Source organism: Anopheles moucheti, chromosome 2 (assembly GCF_943734755.1).
Source record: "Anopheles moucheti chromosome 2, idAnoMoucSN_F20_07, whole genome shotgun sequence".
NCBI lineage: Eukaryota > Metazoa > Arthropoda > Insecta > Diptera > Culicidae > Anopheles > Anopheles moucheti.
Genome location: NC_069140.1, coordinates 58191393 through 58210510, shown reverse-complemented (window position 1 = coordinate 58210510; position 19118 = coordinate 58191393). Strand labels below are relative to the sequence as shown.

General features: G+C 42.2%; 2 protein-coding genes and 1 non-coding gene across 3 annotated transcripts; all 3 read right to left on the bottom strand.

The window, feature by feature from the left end:
• Positions 1–5086: 5086 nt before the first annotated feature.
• Positions 5087–10521, bottom strand: LOC128298922 (angiotensin-converting enzyme-like). Its single transcript, XM_053034736.1, has 4 exons — positions 9882–10521; positions 8944–9159; positions 6961–8877; positions 5087–6889 (listed from the first exon to the last, which is right to left on the bottom strand). The coding sequence occupies exons 1-4, from the start codon at positions 9885–9887 to the stop codon at positions 5345–5347; spliced, it is 3684 nt and encodes a 1227-aa protein (XP_052890696.1). The 5' UTR covers positions 9888–10521; the 3' UTR covers positions 5087–5344.
• A 174-nt stretch (positions 10522–10695) lies between these two features.
• On the bottom strand, positions 10696–15371 carry LOC128298929 (solute carrier family 46 member 3). Its single transcript, XM_053034744.1, has 6 exons — positions 15088–15371; positions 14611–15012; positions 14265–14533; positions 13816–14055; positions 11180–11420; positions 10696–11090 (listed from the first exon to the last, which is right to left on the bottom strand). The coding sequence occupies exons 1-6, from the start codon at positions 15369–15371 to the stop codon at positions 10835–10837; spliced, it is 1692 nt and encodes a 563-aa protein (XP_052890704.1). The 3' UTR covers positions 10696–10834.
• Positions 15372–16637: 1266 nt separating this feature from the next.
• Trnag-gcc (transfer RNA glycine (anticodon GCC)) lies at positions 16638–16708 on the bottom strand. Its single transcript has one exon. It is a non-coding gene; the product is annotated as a tRNA-Gly (tRNA).
• Positions 16709–19118: the final 2410 nt, after the last annotated feature.

Genomic DNA, 19118 nt, shown 5'->3' with positions numbered 1-19118 from the left:
TTGTGGGGCGTTGTTCTTACAGATAACTTTAAGTTCTGCTTTAAATCCCTACAATAGGATTTGCAAAGCTATTTTTGTACACAATTTAGTTCGTGTTTTTTTATCTAAACCTGACAATTTGTTTCACCTCTTTTCGTTTTTTTTTCTCTCTAGTGATATGAGCAAATAATGAAACCCCTTCAACAGAATGATGATTTATTACATAGCGGCAGCTGCTCTGTCGCCTCAACTACTTCCTCTAGGTGGATAAAGGACTCTTATCCCCTTGCTACATCCACCGTCCATAAGCTTCCAGTTCAGAGATCACCGAAATTTGTAACAAATTGATTTCCAGCCAGACTCCAAGCTAGATACTAGATAGGTGTCGAAGATGATTAATGGATAGCTTGAATTAATTTAAGGAAAAAGTCAAACCGTTTACACCAACGTGTGAACCGTGTTCACACCGGATGGAGCAGCCTGGTAGTTGATTATACTTTGCCCAACGTATTCGTTGAAGAGTGATGCACACAAAAATATGTTTTAATTTGAAATCAATGTTTTTCACAATTATCCCGATTCAGTGGTTTGTTAGCTTAATGGCACATTTTTGTCTCCTTCCTTAGCGTTGATTCCATTTCATCCACGCCTATACAGAGCATCAAATTATTCGAGATTGTCATACTTTTTTGATTGTACTCTCTAACTCCCTTTTTAGATGGTGGTTTAAATCTAATGGTGCGAAACATTCGAATATGTATCGTCTTATTATGCTATGCGCCCTTTCTTTGCAGCCATAATAACATAGAAACACAATGCTGATACCGACTAGAATCGTTTCTGCCATCAGGAGAACATAATTAGCAAATCATCAGCTGCTTTTACTCGATGTGCATCAATCGCAATCCCAAGTGTTCTTCATTTGACATTCTCAACGAAACTTACTCCATCTCTTCGTGTGCGGTCATACAACGTTTGTACTGCGTTTGTATTCACGTCATTTATACTGTGAAGGCAATGATAAAGACACTCAGTATGTAAAACCTCAATAAAAACAATTGCCACCGGTTGCTTCTTCACTCAAGAATTCAAGGGCACTACGGCTACCAATACTCTCAGCAGTGCAACTGAGCAGCGACAATTGTATCAACAGGGTTTTATGTCTTCGGCAAATCGTCTACATACCTTCCCCAATTTGGGATTGGAATCATCCTTACGCAGTGCACTGGATAACGCACTTGAAATAAATGGTTTGCACGTGAGCTGGTTTTATAGGCCCTTCAATAAGCAGTTAGAGATGAAGGATATAAAATCAGTTATGTGGAACACTCGCGCTACAAACTTCTTAGAACAAACATCACCTCATGTTCTGATTCCCGAGTTCTGATTCATTTTTTTAGATGCCGTCTTTACTTTCAAAAGCAGGAGAAACTTTCTGCTTCTATTATGTAGAAACAAATACAGGAAGAAAAGAAGAGATAAGAAAACTATTTTTTGTCAAATTAGCACTTTAAAAGTAGTATTTTTTAAATTCTCTGACACTCTGGAGTAAAATTAATTTCAATATGTTTCTATACCTCTGCTGGTCCCAGTGTTTACACCAAAGAACATTTTATTTTATTGTTCTCTACTATTGGGATGCCAGGCCTTTATATTACGAATTTTAAAACCGTAAATATATTATTTCGCTCTTTAATTTGTTTAGCGATAACGGTCCCTCTTCATATCAGTTCAGAACATTTTGCACCAATTACCGTCACGTACCGTATTTTAATCTTAATCAACAATATTTAGACTTATTAGCATTAAAAACAATTTCTTCCACACATACAAGATATCGTCTTGCATATCCCGGCCCGACCGTTCTTCCAAGAACAAGAAATCTCAGTGAAATTTAATGAAATACCAGAAGATTCACAAACCACCGCTATCACCGAATCGCAAACCGGTGCTGTTAGTTCTCTGACACATTTCCTACTACGCGATTTTTTCGGTTTATTCGTTCTTTTTTGTCAATCTACTAATTTTATCTTGAATCGTCGCGGCGTGCCCAAAGTGTATTGTCAAAACTTTTGACGATTTTGTATACTCGGGAGACGTTTTACTGCCATGCTATCGAACAAACTGATGCTTGAGGCGAAGAATACAAAAATGATGTTCAAGCAACATCCTTCCAAAGAACTGTCAGCTTTAACTGATAATTTGCTCCGATTGTTCCGGGTGATGTTTGACTATAATTAGGAAAGGAAATTCTACGTATTTCAGAACAGTTTGTAGAAATTGGGATTTAAACATTCTCTAGTAATTTCAAACCAATTTCAACTTTTGGACACTTCTTGGAAATCTTGCTGCAAATCCTCAAGGTATCAAGATCAATTTGTTTCAATTACGAATTAATTTTATTCTAATGCTCTCTTTCCTATTTTCCAACAGCATATTAAGAGCATATAGGAAACTGGTGCAAAGGATGCGATGTTGTTTTCGATTTTAACAGCGTGTGGTATTTAATTAGAGATCTGAAAACGAATGTTACTCAATTACGACCGTCAATTTCTTTAACCTAAAGCTTCTATTTGTAGTGTTACGCTCGGCTCGGCGAGCAGAAAATCCTTTTACGTGAAGATGAACACATATACAGGCTTTAACTCGTTAATGATTCATCCTAAAAGGGATTCGAAGGAACAAATTAATTTCTTCAAACATTGCCAAGTCAAGCGTACAAACATACACTCTTCTGTGAAAAGCATGTTTTGTTTCGTAATACTAGAATCAAATCAACGAAAATCACGAACTTCTTCACAAGAAACTGTAATATCTTGTAACATACCTGAACTTGTTTCAAATAAACATAAAATTCTTTTACAGGCACTCCACAATTGTGCAGCTATGAACGTATTCAGCTATAGATACTTCATCTGTTAGAACGCAATGCAAAATGGTGAAATTTTTAGCTATTTTATAAATAAAATACTTTTATCGTAAAGTAAAATATATAAATGTTAAATAAATAACAACACAGCAAGCCATTCATCATTCATCGGCTGTCCATCTACGGTAATCAACCGTACGAAAATGCGAATCACATTTTTCTGCACCAGTCGTAAAAGCAAATCGATTCATATTTTTATGTCCGTCCCATAACCTAAGGGATGGTTAACATACGCTCCCGGCATGATTGGCAGCAAACAGCAACGACCGAACGACCAGCAAGCGCTTGCTGCTTTAGCAAACAACAACCACCAATAGGGAGAGGATTTTCACTGACTGTTTCATTATCGGTGTCAATCATGAAGCTTAACCGTTTCGCACCATCTGTGGCCAACTGAATTTCCATCATTTCTAAGCACTGCTAAGTTTTCCGATACTTTGAACTACACGCCGCACATTATCGGACGATCAAAGCTGCACCATACAGTTTGGCTCACGCAAAATTAACATACTATCATCTGCTGGCGCCACCAGCACTCAATGTTATGCCGCATCCGTTGTCAAATTTCCTCTGTCACCATGACCTTCAAACATACGTCTCCTGTTACGATCTAACATTAAATCACAATCGCTTGTTAAGCTGACGAAAGGCACAACATACACACACGCTGCTCATACATTTTCGAACCTCTAAAAGACGCATCTTACACTGTCATGGTTTCGCTACCATTCTGGTCAATGTTGGAGCTGCGAACAAACCGACAATGTACTTCTTTACACGCACGGCACGGACACGACTAACGGGCACAGACGCTGAGTGCTGCCGTTTTATAGGAACGTTTTCGTTCGGGAGATTCTTCGCGACAACTCATGAGCATGTCGTGCTAGAGATGGTATCGTTTCCTCTTCGTGAATTTCCCAGCTGGTTTCCGTAAACGCACGAGCCTGGGATATTGGGTGCGTGCCGCAAGAAAAATTCGTTAATTGAACAAACGAACGATCAGTAATTAGTGCTCTGTCTGCGATGGAGGATAAGGGAGGAATCTACCTAAAACCAAACAATTGCAATGTTCCTACACAAAAGAAAACGTAACTGAACCTTCAAATATGTTCATTGTCTAGTTGAAATATCAAATAATAAAATGAAACATATGATTCAAATAGTGTTTTAACCTGTTTTTACAAAAAAAAAGTATTTAAAAAATTGCATATTAAAAAAAACAGTGAATTCTCGAGTAATACCAAGAACTAGAGACAATGTTTTAATTGTTGTTTTAGAACCAACTTACGACGTTACTAATAGAAGCGCCCCTTAAAATCAACAACGTTAATGAATCCAATTGATTCGCATTCCCCCCAATCCCGCGGCAAATGTGTCGAACCTAAGCTAGTGTCGAATTTAATTGTCCAATTGATCGGAAACAGACGTTATTTGACAAACTAACCACAGTCATCAATCATGGAGATGATTACAGTTCTCGTCGAACAGACACTTTTCGTTCGTGACAACGTACACCCTCGCAGGTAACTCCTCTCATGCCTGGTGAATAGATTTTCCTCCAACTACTGAGAACCGTTCGACGTCAAAAATACACTCTTTTCTCTTTCCACGCTACTCTCTGCCGTACAAGAACAATCGAGAGAGAATGCGTGGAAGAGAGAACGGCATTAAACACGTGCTAGTGTTGTGTTCCCGCCATATTTCGTCAATATTGTTTGGCAAACAAAGCTGAACCAATCCAATTCAATGCGCTTGTTTATTTAATTTCTAGTATGACGGCTTTTCCGTATTTGAAATGTTTATTTATTCATGTGTATGCATTTTAAATGTTAGATGTGCTTGTAGTTTCGGATAAAAAAACATTTAATTTCTGCTAAAAGGGGTTCTTTGGGATACCCTATGCAATTGTTTATTTAGAAAATTACTTCTCTTTGCTCGACACGATTGATCAGTGTGTTTAATCACCAATCAATTCAACACTGCCAATTTTTGCACAAACCGTTTCTTAAGTTTTATTCACTCACATTAGTCCATTTTAATGGTATTCTCTCCTTGGTATCAATTTTTCACCGTGCATCTCTTCCAACTTTCAGCAAAACGTAACAACAACAATGTTCCGCACGAACGCAAATAAACTCCTCCCCACCGTGCTGTTTCAAGTAATTTAACATCGTTAACTATCAATTGGCGTTCACTGACCAGCACAATACACGATCACTTCAGCGTACTGCATTTGCGTCGCGCCTTTCTCGGCCGTTGGCACCGAGACTTATCGCACCCGCGATAAGAAAGTATATTTTTACTAATGAACTTCCCTTTCACAATTGGTAAGCAGAAACGTCAATTTACAAAACAAACAAAAAAACATCTACCAAAACAAATCCCAACAACGAAAGGAGCAAATAAAACCCTTTGCCACAAACGAAAATAACCATCCTAATTCAATTTCAACAGAAGCAACACACATGCCGCCAAGATCAGGCTGACCGATGCAGATGCTATTCGAACGCTTCCTGCTTTGGCATTTTCTTCCTTCAAAAACTCGTACAGTGGTTTGTAATATTCAAGCAGTGCGTCCGTCCGCAGTTCCGTTTCACCCGTCATGGCTTTCAATGCTTCCGACCAGTGCACCGATCGGCCGAGCGAAAGTCCCGCGCGCAACAGATCACCAGCCGCACGTGATCCATCAATGTCGCATTTGTGCAATGGTTTGGACGGATCCTGCGGGTCGTACTGGTTGGCCGCCGTACAGAGCGCCTTATGAAGCTGCAGGTCCAGGATGTGGGCAATGAAATACGACACGTACTGGCTGTCGTAAGGAATGTGGTACTTTGCGCCCGGATCGAAATCATCGCTGTCGCGCGCGATTGGAGGAGAAATTTTCTGATACTCTTCCCGAAGCTCCCACCAACGTTCGTTCCACCGCGAATACTCTAGATCACCTGCGAAAATCTCCCAACGCCACATATCGATCAACAGCCCAAACGGAAGGAAAGCTACACGATCCAGTGCTTTTTGATAGAGTGCGTTGATGTTCTCCTCGTACGTATCGTTGTAACCCTGCAGCAAGCCAATCTTCTCAAAGTGCTTCGGTGTAGCCACGGACAGGGAGATCGTGTCACCGACCGCCTCATGGAAGCCCGGATTGGCACCGCTGCGCAACGTCACCGGTTGGTCCCTGTACAGGATGTAGTAGTTAATGTGACCCATCTCATGATGAATCGTCACAAAGTCTTCCATGTTCATGCGCGTGCACATTTTGATGCGGAAATCCTGCCGATCGCAAAAGTCCCACGCCGATGCGTGACACGTCACCACACGCCCATCCGTCGGCTTCTCTATCATTGCTCCGCGATCAGTGTCGTAGCTCATGCTGTTATCGGGCAGACCGAGCCCCACGTAAAACTCGTTCGCAATTTCAAACAGTCGCCGGGTGGTATAGTTCTTCGCTTTCAGGGCTTCTGTTATGTCGAGATCAACCGTGTTGGCGAAGGGTTTTGTGCGGTCGTACAAGTTCAACCACGACTGGCCCCACATGTTACCGAGTAGATGCGCCGGGATGTTGTCATTGGCGCTTTTCATTCGGTCGCCGTAAATCGCTTTCAGCTTGCGGTGTACGTACTTATGTAGCTCGGAGTAAAACGGCTTCAGTTCATCCCAAAGGCTCTTCATACCTTCGACAAAATCTTCCTGCTCGAATGAGGATCTCCATAATGCACCCATATCCTCGTATCCTCCAAGGTGAGCGGCACGATTCATGAGCTCCACGTAATCTCCATAGTCACGTTTCATGTTGCGACCCGTATTGCGCCGCCATTCCTGCCATACGTATTCGAGCTCGTCGTAGTTCTCAGACTTGGCCATTATTTCGTACAACTCGGGATCCAGCGATATTTTCCCATCCGTACACTGCGGATTACTGTACGGACAGATCGTTGCACTACTGTAAGTGTTTTGCATTCTACCCAGGGCATTTTGAAGCTGCGGAAAGGCAATTTAAAACTAGTAATCATTGCGTTCATTCTTACAAAATGTACGAATTAGTTACTCACCTTAGCAAGATCTTGGGTGGGTAGTTTGTTGATCGATATTTGAGTCAAAAATTGAAGCTGGCGGCTTACGAAAGGGTCCGGAAACTGCCCAGGGTTTACATCAGCGAAGTAGCGATTGTAGTTGTCTAGTACGAATTTTGTGTTTTCGGCCAGAACTTCCGTCAGTTGTTGCTGCAGCTGTGGATTGCCTACATCGACCTGGGTAGCAAATTGTGCCTTCACTTGTTTATTGCACGCCACCGAGTATTGCTCGCTGTATCGCTCGACAATGTCCTCCATTTCTGCAGCTTTAAATTTGCGGTTTTCTTCCTTCAGAAACTGATACAGCGGCTCGAAGTACTCCAACAACGCTTTGCCACTAATCTCTCGTTCTCCAGCTAGCTTCTCAAGTGCATCCTGCCAATCTTCACTATAACCAAGGGAAAGCCCATCACGCAGCTTATCTCCGGCCGCTTTGCTGTTGTAAAAATCACATTTGTGAAGTGGTTGGGAGGATTTTTGCGCCGGATCATACTGGCCCGCTTCGATGCACAGTGCACGATAGAACTGAAACTCCAGAATGTGCGCCAAAAAGTAGGCTATGTACTGAGAGCTGGCCGGTATATGATACTTTGCTCCTGGGTCGAAATCATCTTCGGAGCGCTGCACCGGAGCATACACCTTTTGGTACTTCTCGCGCAATTTCCACCAGTGGTCGTTCCATTCCGTCTCATTCACCGCACCGCTGAACACATCCCAGCGCCACATATCGATCAAGAAACCGAACGGCAGGAAAGCCACCCGTTCCAGTGCCATCTCGAACAGCGCATTCACATTGTCCGCTTGGCTGTCTGCATACTCATCCAGCAAACCTACCTTCCGCAGGTGATTCGGTGTGGCAACCGATAGGGCAATGGTATCGCCGACTGCTTCGTGGAAGGCGGGCGTTGCACCGGTACGAAACAGATACGGTTGGTCCTTGTACAGTATATAGTACATGATGTGTCCCATCTCGTGGTGAACTGTCACAAAGTCCTCCATGTTTACGTTGGTGCACATTTTTATGCGAAAATCTTCCCCATCGCAGAAATCCCACGCCGACGCATGGCAAACGATCTTCTGCGGTGGTTTTTCAATTACCGCCTTCGGACCGTAGCTCATCGCACTGCTAGGCAATCCCAGGCTCCGATAAAATTCGTCCGACATCTCAAACATCTTGGTCGCATTGTAACTCAGCTCCTTCATTTTCGCCGTTACATCAACCAAGCTTGCATTTGGAAACGGTTTCAAACGGTCGTACATATTGGCCCACGATTGGGCCCACATGTTGCCCAAAAGATGCGCCGGGATCATAGGGTTTCCCTTATCCATTCGATCGCCATACAACTCGAACAATCGGTACCGTACGTAGCTGTGCAACTCGTCGTAAAGCGGCTCCACCTCGCTCCAGAGCCGTTCCAGCGTTTCCCGAAGCTTCGAATCATCGTACTTGGAACGCCACAAGGCACCGTAATCTTCGTATCCATTCAATCGGGCCGCCTCATTCACCAGTTGCACATAGTCCTTATAATCCGAACGCATCTTTTTGCCAGACTCTTCGCGCCAGCGGCGCCACACGTACTCCAGCTCATCGTAATCGCTCGACTCAGCCAACACCTTCTCCAGCTCGGGGTCGAGTGTCCATTTCTGATCGGAAGGACCACAATTTTGGTTCGTGTACGGGCATACCTCGGCGAGTTGATAGGCCATATCCATTTTTCGCAGCACACCATTTAACGAGGCCAGTTTTTCCGACGGTAAAGCGGCCGTGCCAAGGTCTTTTAACAGTCGCAGCTGTTTTCGAATCTTTTCGTTCTGATAGCTTTCCACATTGGCATTTTTGAAATACTGTTCGTAGTACTCATTTCGAAACTTTGCGTACGCCAGGGACACGTTATTCTGTGTTGAAGAATGATACGTATATTACGTTCGGTTTAATCATTGCATGTTCACTGGTACACCTACCTGTACTTCCTGATAAGCCTCATTCTCCGTATCCGTGGCAACATTCCAATTCGCTATCCCATTGCTATTACAATGATATCGAACGTCCTGATCGTACTGCTCCAAGGTGGTTGCCATCTCCTCTTCGGTTAATTCATTGCGCTGCACTACCGTTTGGGGTAGGGATTGGGATGCTCCCACATACCATCCGCACAGGAAAAGAAGGCAGGCAAATACCTAAAAGCAAACAACAATTCGTAAGAGGAAGGGAAATAAAACCACCCTTTCAATATCACTAACCCCTGATAAATAACTTTACAGCAGCAATTGTACTAATACCAGTGTTTACCAACTTTAAGCGCAAAAAACAGCTTTGTTTTACAGTCACGTGGTAGTTGCACAAATATTGAGGTTACAGTTTCACATATACCTGGCTCAACCTGTTGCAGAGTACGAACTGAACGGTACGACTACAAGCTACCAAAATGGCCGATTAGATAATAGCAAGCAATTTTACAATGATGATAAATAAATATTCGAACATGTCTTTTATTAGCCATCACAGGTGTACCACGCGTATCTGTTGCTGTATAATTATAATTAAAAAGTAATTTTTTGACGTTGCAAATAACCTATATCTCTTCCAGGCCTAACTTTCAAGCCACTGCGTATTGTTTATGGGTGAGAATTTGAAAATCCCTACCGAAAATTTACGTCATTCGAGATGCTGGGATATGTGAAGGTCATGGTTTAGAACGTCGCACATCTTCCCCATTTGCAACAAAGTGGCTTCCTCTTAATATCAATGATTTCGCAGAAATCGATCCAGTGGATTCGATCCGACCCACGTGCTGGTAAAAGGTAAAAGAGCACTTCGCTACGGTCCGGGCGGATATTCCAGTCACGAAAGCTTCACCGATCGATGGTTGTTTCCCTTTCTATCAACCCCACACACTTACCTTCATGTTTCCGGTACGGTTGTCTACCCCTTATGGTACAAGCGAACAATTGATCGCAATGCGCACTGGTTGCCTGTCCAGCGATCGTCGGTATGCGAATGCGTTTCGACACCTGCTATTGTGTAATGATTACCACAGCAATGGAGGCACACTGTAGCTAACACACTGTTCGGTATTAAAATCACATATTAATTTGCCGGTTATGCCGTGCTTCACCTTCATGCAGCAGTAGCGACCGACAACGCCCGCAACTGGTGACCAGGAACTGACCACGGAACCTATTCGCACCTAAATTTGTGGAGCCGCTTGGTTGTGCGCTCCTCTCGGCTCAACTTTGCTCGATCAACTGTCGGAGAACTTTCCATGCGAGGCATCTAATACGTTGTTGTTACCCGTCCGTGCAATGCCGTTTTTTTTGCCACTCCGACGAGCGAACCCAAACGGTTAAGTTGGTACTTGAAACGATCGGCGAGGATTATTCGCTCCCGCACAGCGCAACACGCACACTCGCAAGTATGTTCACCACTGCCCGTTTGCACACACAGGCCTTTTACCGGGCTTATCACTCCTTCCCTTGCAGTAATACGCATCACTTATCGAGATATGTTATCTTCAACGCGCTAATACCACTACTCGAACTGGACTAGCCACTTGAATCGTGCTCTGCGAGGTACCGTCACTAATCGCATGCTAATCGGTTGCATTCAATGCACCAAACGCGTCTGCATCACATTGCCCGGATTCCGATGGCAAATCAATTTAAGCTTACCACTTGTCGTTAACGCCACTACTTGCGGCTAGTCCAATCTCAAATCGTCGTCAACCTCGCCCCGAGGAACCCAATAAATAAAATGCACTTCACACTACAAAACAATTGGTTGGTACATACATCTTTCATTGTATTTACACACAAACTACGTCTAAATCTGTTTCATTAGTTGATCCAGCGAATATCACAGTCTCGATTGGTCCACGGTCGTCAGTGTGTGTTTATCCTGCCTTCCTGTGACCACGTTCTCGTCCTCAAAGGCAGCGTTGGCGATTCCCGTTCCATAATCGGGCATGGTTTGCTTACGTTCCGTTTGTACTGCTACGATCGTGCGGCATCCGTTGCTCTCACCGCTATCGTCCAGTTGTCGATACTTATCTTCGGCGCGCTTTTCTTCCGCAAGCTCACGAGCTTCACGCCTGTGCACGCGGTACATCCAGCTGTAACAGAACGAACACCATACTGAGTGAATAGCACCTCCTTACCTCGGCAGAACAATCGCTCTCTCGCGTGCCCACTCCATACTCACAGAAAAATTACTACCGCCGGAGAGGTGAGAGCGCCACCTAGCAGGAAAAATGCTCCCGGCAAAACATGTATAGACAGCGAGTAGACTGTCGTGTAGAGGGGCGCGTAAACCAGTGGCATCAAAGCTTCGGCCACACCGAACAACGAATTCACCTTGCCTAGTTCATCACTTGCGACGAGTTTCGAAGCGATCGAACGCATCGAAATGAAGGAGGTACCATTGAGCATTTCAACGATTGGACCTACGCAATCAAATTATAAAATGTACATCAATACCGGTTAACCAAGGGCCATACTATCTCTATTGTGTGGCTATTAATATTTTATCTATAGCGCTGTGCAGTATTATCATTTTCAAGTACAACCTTACAGGGGGTGATGCGGGTAAAAATACGATAATATATAGCACAGAGAAAAATTATTCTTAACGACGCACATGTGAAAATACTGCCAATGTTTCCGGATTTACATAGCATTATAAGGTCATTTTTAATAAATTTGTAACGTATTTTTTAAATTTTTGTAACGTAATATACAATAAGATTATACTTAGTTTCCCGCTTCATAGTCTATGTATGAAAAGTTTACATATTTAAGGGATTTTTATACAAATTCCATGTTACCTATCTACTTGTGGATTATTTAAAGGTCAAGGTCATGATTCTTCAGGAGTATCTTTTGATACCCTCTCATTAATGACTTCTGGTGTCCACTCAGATGGTGATTTTGGATTCCTGTGTGTAGTAGTGGATCTGGTTTGCATCCATTATCACTTAACAAGCATCTTCGTCCTATGAACCTTAAATTTAGATTGAAGAGCTCTAAACTGTCTCATAATGATGCATTCAAGTTAGCACAACAATCAGCACAACGCATATTCAACACAAAGTCAGCATAACGCATGTTCAGCATAAAACATAGCGCAACGAATATTCCTACAGCCATGATCGCACCTCATAAACAGATCACGTTTCGAAAACAGATTCCGCCGCAGCCTAAACAAATTCCCTTGCCACGATAGATCGCACAAAGAGCATAATCGCGTTGACACCAAGAGAGCTGACAACGCGCATTTACGAAGCCAACGAAGCAAAGGCAAGACAGTTCTAGTTAGGCATTCAGAGGATGAAGTTCTAGAAACTCACTCGGTTAAGTTTAGTTTTAAGTTTTAGTAAATAACAATATTTTTTTAAGGCCAAAGCGATCATGTAACTCACTATCTTAAAGAACTTCATACAATCATACTTCAACCATTTTCAATATCATTTAGTGTTTGTACGCTTATTCACACTTCAATGATCAACTTTCAATACTAGAATGATAAACACAATTAGAACGTGTGGTATCATGATCGGTTTTTTTGCCGTGTTGGAAGTCAGCATACCAGCTAAATTAGTTGATTTTAATGGTGCTGGAAGTTAAGAAGCTTATCGATTCAATTTTACCGTTTTTTTCCTAACCAAATGCCAACCACCATAACCTAATGCCTAATCAAATAACAATGATTAACATTTTAAATTTATAATGTTCTATTTGGTGTTAAGCTAGAGCTATATAAGTTATATATCATCACCTAGTTAATATGTAATGTAAACTCCCAAACGAGCTTATTAAGCTTTGGGCTACGTTTGGGATCTGAGGTGATTGAGGACTTGTATCGGAAGCGTCTTCCGGTAATTGATATCTTCATCTTCATCTTTATCCAGAAAATATCCAACCTTGGTTTAGTTAACTTGGTACATGCCAATGATACCAATTATATTAATGAAAGATACGGACAGACTGAAAACAAACATTATCAAAGAAGAAGTCAACAAAGAAATATCGTATGCAAAATCGTAGCTGTATAGATTCAAAAATGTTTTATAGCAACTTCAAACTATTAGCAACGATTAAGCGAGTCAGCCTGGCGTGAGTAGTAAATTTATTAGGCAGTTTGTCGAAAATTGACAGTTTTTGCGTTACGTAATAATTGAATGAGCCCATATATGGATTGAAACTGATACTTGAATTCAAATCGCATCCTCCACTCTCCACAATATAGAATTTTAAAAAAAGTATATAAAATTTAATAAACCAATAGGACAATTATGGTATTTTATGTAGTGTTCTGTAGTTTAATTAAAAGTTTGGGAAAAATTAAATGGACCAAATGATCATAAGAATTTTCAAAAATTTGTAGTGTAACTTATTCTGAATTGATTAATTTTGTGAAAAAATGATGAAGACATGCTTTAGAATATATTTCTGAACACAATTTGACAAAAATAAAGAAAAGTTTCAAAGTCGTGTGGAAATAATGTCCTAGTCCCCCTTCTTTTAAGTCATTTCTATACGAATTACAACATTTCATGCCATTTGATTTAAGATTTGGTACCCCTGGAATGGAATAGATTAATTTAAAATTATTTGAGGACAATACTGCTTTCATGCCAGCTTTGTGTGTGACGCCATAGCACTAGTGGACATTAGTGCAAGTCATTAGCATAGTTAAGGCCAACGTTATTAAACAAATTACATCGCAATTATTCTTAACATATCTGTTCCGTTTCCATATAACACATACCCAAACACGCTTAAAACAGTTTCACTTAGCGCTGGCGCTGTTCGCGTCGTATGGCTCTTGTTCTTACTTACCTAGATACAGCTGCCAGGTGGTAACCGCAAATGCATACACAAAGCTCGACAGAATCTTCGACATACATGACATAACGCCAATCAATGCGTCGTCTATTTTGAGCAAATGTGAAAAAACACCAACGGAGAAGATCGTTCCAATCAGCCCAGTCAGCATGCCGTATGTGGAGAAGAAACTAAATTCTACCTCACTCCAGTTGAACCGGTAGCGTGTGAATAGATAAATTACCGCCATCTCTCCTGCAAAGAGAAGTGGCGTTAGTTGACATTCGACCATTTCTAGTATATGCATAGACCACGGTGAGAATTATCCACTCGTCAGACCTTGAACTCTCAGAGGTACAGCTAAGATGGCCCGGTTTATCCTCTCCGAGATGCTTGTTGCCTAATCAAGAATAATTTCTTGCTTCCGTGATCACGGCCACCAGAGTGTTTCGTTCCGTACTTACCGTGCAGTGGACCAATCACGACCATAACCACTATCATCAGCATGATCACACGTAGACGACGCTGCCGTTCGCCAATTTTAAACGCCACCCGGAACGTCTCCAGCACGTGCTCGCGGTCAAAGAAGTCGGCCAGGAGTCCCTTTTCCTTCGCGCGCAGTCGTTGCTTTTCGTTCACAATGTCCACCTCCTTTACCACGAACACACCATAAAAGAATGCGACCAGGTAGAGTGTGGCGGAAATAGAAAACACTCCGTAGAATCCGATTTGTCTGTGAACGGGAAGTGCAAAATGGTTTCAGGTTGTGTTCGTACTACTACTACTGAGTGCCCCGGCACTGTGACTCACTTTAAAAGGATCCCACTGAAGGCCATCCCAATAGGGACGCCCAAGGAAAAACACAGGTTCACTATTCCAATGCGCAATGTTCGCTCTTCGGTCGTGGTCACGTCGGCGATGTAGCTGAAGACGCCCATGAACATCGTGAACCAACCACCCGTTAGGGCCGGAAACAGGGCTTCCGTTATGCCGGCCACCTCCATCGGGACCGATTCGAAGTACGTGCACAGAATCAACCCGATCGCGGTCATAAATTCGCCAATGATCGGTATCAACATGCAGGGCTTCCGCCGCCCATGACGATCGCTCCATGAACCCCAGAACAGTATCAGCAGACAGGGCAGTGCACTCTGTAGCACCGTCTTCCAGCCAGCCATGCGTGCCACCAGATGCTGTACCATCTCTTCCTCGCTGGAATCGATAAGTACCACGTGGTCATAATCGATCACATTAAGAACTGCCAGGATCCCAGTCCACGGTACTTACTGCGTGTAATTTGCTGTATCACGTCGCGTCAGGGCATCGCAGATCTCGTCGCCGTAGGCTAGATTCACTCGGCAAGCTTTTTCCAGGTTCAGATTCTGGGTGGCCAATCCGGCCAACACGCTGGGCATTATGTAACACGCCAGCATGGGCTCGACGGTTATGTTGCGTTTGAAGTAGAGATACTTGCCCCGCAACGAGGACGGACTTTGCTTCTCCTTCGCTTTCAGCTCATCATGTTTCTCCGTAACTTTCTCGATACCATTCTGGGGCTGCAGGTCCCTCATTCTGTCTCGAAATCCCTGCAAATGTGAAAGTGTGCCTGCATTAGCGAGTAATTGCTTCACCTCGTTGCAACTCAAAACAAAATCATCAGCCTAACCCGCAGATCAATTTGAAGGGTCGCTATATCAGGAATAGAAAATCTCATTTGACATTCAACCGAGCAGAACTTGACACAGAAAATTCGTCGCGCTTCATCAATGATCGCACAATGCAGTGCACAATTATTACGCCTGCAAAGCCCTTCGGTGGCTCGTTTATGTACAAACAGCGATCATCTCCTTCCTTTCGTTGCATTGTCCTTCACTGTGAAGCATTACCCAGATATAGATCGAACCACACACACAAGAATGCCATTTTAGTCACGTTCTCGGTAAGTTTCTCGGCTGATAAATCGCAATCATCACCTGCTACCGCGACTTTGCTTGCCACCATTTGTGTTGTTTGCTACTAAGGTAGGGTGTTTTTGCATTTGGATATCGGCCGGTGACATTTTAGTTTCCCACGACATGTTTTGTTCCATTATCAAAGCCTTTTTTTTGCATAACATGCATAACAAAATTTACAACATTTGTTTTTTGCTTTTTTGCATAAATGGAGATGTAACAATTCTATTCTTGTACAGCAAAGCACTTAGTAAACTAACGTTAAATCGCAAAAAGTGTGTAATTCTGAAGATTATCCATTAACTACGCTACAATATGTACCAGAAAGTGTGTAGCTTGTTTTTTTTTACGAATAAATGATTTAGATAAGTTTGTCATGTTCATTTGCTGTATTACAGCTTGTTCAGAAAAAGTATATAAAAACAAATAAAAATATAAATCATTTATCATACAAAATAGAACATTGTCAGAGCAATTCTATTTAGTTTTACTATATACATCGTTTTTGAATTCGAATTCATTGTCATTAATATTTAAGATTATTGAAACTACAACGCTAGATATTCAAAATGGATATTAAATGCGTATTAAAATGGACGTAAACTATTTCACACGTTTTATATTTTATGGGAGTTTACCAAACGCATACATCTCTATAAAATATAAAGAACATTACATTGTAGTTAAGTTAGTAGCCGAAACATATACTCTTCTCATTTTTGTTCTAAAACAAATTCTTTATCCCTCCTTTTGGTGATTGGTGGTGACGGCATGTGATAGATTGGACGTACTAACACGACGGTAATGGAAAAGGATCTCAAAATATCACCCATATTCAAAAAATGACAACCTCCATTCTGACACCCACAAAAAACATTATTAATTTGCATCGGCCGGGAATCGAACCCGGGCCGCCCGCGTGGCAGGCGAGCATTCTACCACTGAACCACCGATGCTACATACCTTCCCACGTTCTGATAAGCACCGGATTGTGATTTACTTAACACACGTCGGATAACAATTTTTCACAGTTTTGAAAATTCAAACTTCGGTAAAAATAAATCACATCCCAACTACTCTCAGCTCGTTAATGGATAACGCAATTTCTTTTACTGTCACATGAAAATGTAATGAACTTTAAAATAGATAATTAATACTTATTGAACGGTGAGAAGTGAAAAATACATCATTTCGATCATAAAAGCGCTGTTAACTAACAATAGACGCAATTGATGGCGGGATGTATATTAGCAAAGAATGGCATGTGTGTCAATACTTAACGTCAATATTAAGCGCTGCACTTGTCGAGGTTTCCTCCACTCATCATGCATAACGTGCAAATATGTTTTGCAGTAGACAAAGTTCTACAAAGTACGCCACGTTGATATTAAAGTTAGTTTCGTGTTATAACTTTTACTAAATAACTAACCCAACAATCAAATAAACAAATGCTTAACGAACACAATTATGCATATTTAACAGACATTTCATAACGCATTTGCATATTGTTGGTTGAAAAAGCCTGTAAGAATACCAGCAAAAACTACCTCGAAAAATCACGAATCAAATGCAAACAAAACACAATGGAGCTTCACGCATTCGACAATAAAGCTCCGGCAATGGACGATGTCATGCGACATAAATTCTATTGCACATTATTACCAAAACAAACGATTTGTAATCATCTCAATTTGTCATCGTTTTTCTCAAACTCACAACAAGCCGCACAACGCCACGCCAAACAAGATTTGGAGGCGGTAGAATAGAAGTGGCTTGCCTTCCTTTTACGAACCAATTGTCGAAATATTCAAATAGAGCTAATTTGGAATTGTCTTTTTTCGCATTCATTTCAAAGCTATTATAACAATCAAAGCATCACGTGCCGCAGCAGTTCGCCGTTCGGCTCTGTTTCCTGTCGGCATGTCGGTCAGAAATGGATGGTCACTTCCGGTGGATGGGCACGAACTGTATGAATGTGACAATCATCAGTCACTTGTTCACATTTTGCAGAACGGAAGGGAGTGATGATCGATCGTCGATAAAACGATCAAACGATATATGCATACTATCCTCTTATATGCATACTATTCTGAGCGATCTTCTGAAGCTTCCGACTCAACGACCACACATATTTCGCGACAATTCCCCATTTCGTAGCAAAATTGAATTACCCTAATCGAGTAGTCCGATGGAGCACGCCACCAATTGCCAGTTTACTTACTACGTTTCACTGTTTCTTCTTCAGCTACTTCCTTTCACAACAGCGCTCGATAGGAATGGAGCTAATCAGTCTGGATAAGCTAAGGATTTCTAGTACACTATTTTGTACGATACTTTCTAGCCTCCAGTATACAGCACTAGTACGCTTCGCGGAACTTAACAGGTGGTGCGATAAATAACAACTATTCAATATTCGAAATCTGTTATGATCATGCTCGTCCTTTCCAAACTTGCTCCTTACGGATGTTACTACGCAAACATCTATTATTAGGATCTTTTCCGCCTGTTTGCATACGAGCGTAACGCGATCACTTATTACCGCACGATGCCACTGTCATAATACGACTAAATTCATGTAGCCACTGCCGGAGCAGATTGTCGCATTAGAGAATTTATCAATTGGAAAAACTGACCAGCTACGGTGAATGATAAAAAAAACACAACACTCGCACACTTCCACCCAGTAACGAATGCAGCACGGGAAGGTTTCAGTTGCGACCCGACTATCATCGCCGTTGTCGTGACCGTTATTGTCATCGTACCTCACCAGAACGCTACCTCCGCTGGAGCATAAACACTAGCTAACCCCTTCCCAGGTCGACGATCACTAACATACGCTCTCGCTAAATTCCACCAGGCTAATGCACAAACGGTAGCGTTTAGTAGACGCTCTCTCTTCATACCCTAGAATTGTTTGCTGGCAACATGTGGCTTCACTGTTTCTGGTCCTACAGAATAGCAAACGTGTATGCGTACCACTGTGTACGGAAACGCACGAGTTTGCACGAAGCGTTTGTTTTAGCTTGCTCCTATTCGACCGGGTTTTGTTATCACATAATTTAAGCTCACTACCTAGACCTTGCCACCTGATGCCTCCCGATCCCATCACGATCATGTGCGCGCCGTAGCTACACCTGTTCCATCACAATCGTACGTACCCGACCGATGTGCACTGATCAAGCGTAGACAATAGGATTTGCAGTTATTACATTATCGCGCTGAAACGACCTAACTGCACCAACAAATCCCACGGGCCAGGTGTGTCAGCTTAGAATCACTTGATGATACCTCTCCCATCCAAAACTTCGCAAACGAACTGTTCACAATCGTTACCATCAAATTTTCTCCCACACAATTGACAACAGC

Coding starts and splice junctions, on each gene's coding strand:
- LOC128298922 (XM_053034736.1), bottom strand. Junction 8,878..8,943: donor AGGCTTATCAGGAAGTACAG/GTAGGTGTACCA, acceptor TCTTCAACACAG/AATAACGTGTCCCTGGCGTA. Junction 6,890..6,960: donor CCACCCAAGATCTTGCTAAG/GTGAGTAACTAA, acceptor GCCTTTCCGCAG/CTTCAAAATGCCCTGGGTAG.
- LOC128298929 (XM_053034744.1), bottom strand. CDS start 15,371: ATGAGGGACCTGCAGCCCCAGAATGGTATCGAGAAAGTTACGGAGAAA. Junction 14,534..14,610: donor TTCAGTGGGATCCTTTTAAA/GTGAGTCACAGT, acceptor TCCCGTTCACAG/ACAAATCGGATTCTACGGAG. Junction 11,091..11,179: donor CCGGCGGTAGTAATTTTTCT/GTGAGTATGGAG, acceptor GTTCTGTTACAG/CTGGATGTACCGCGTGCACA.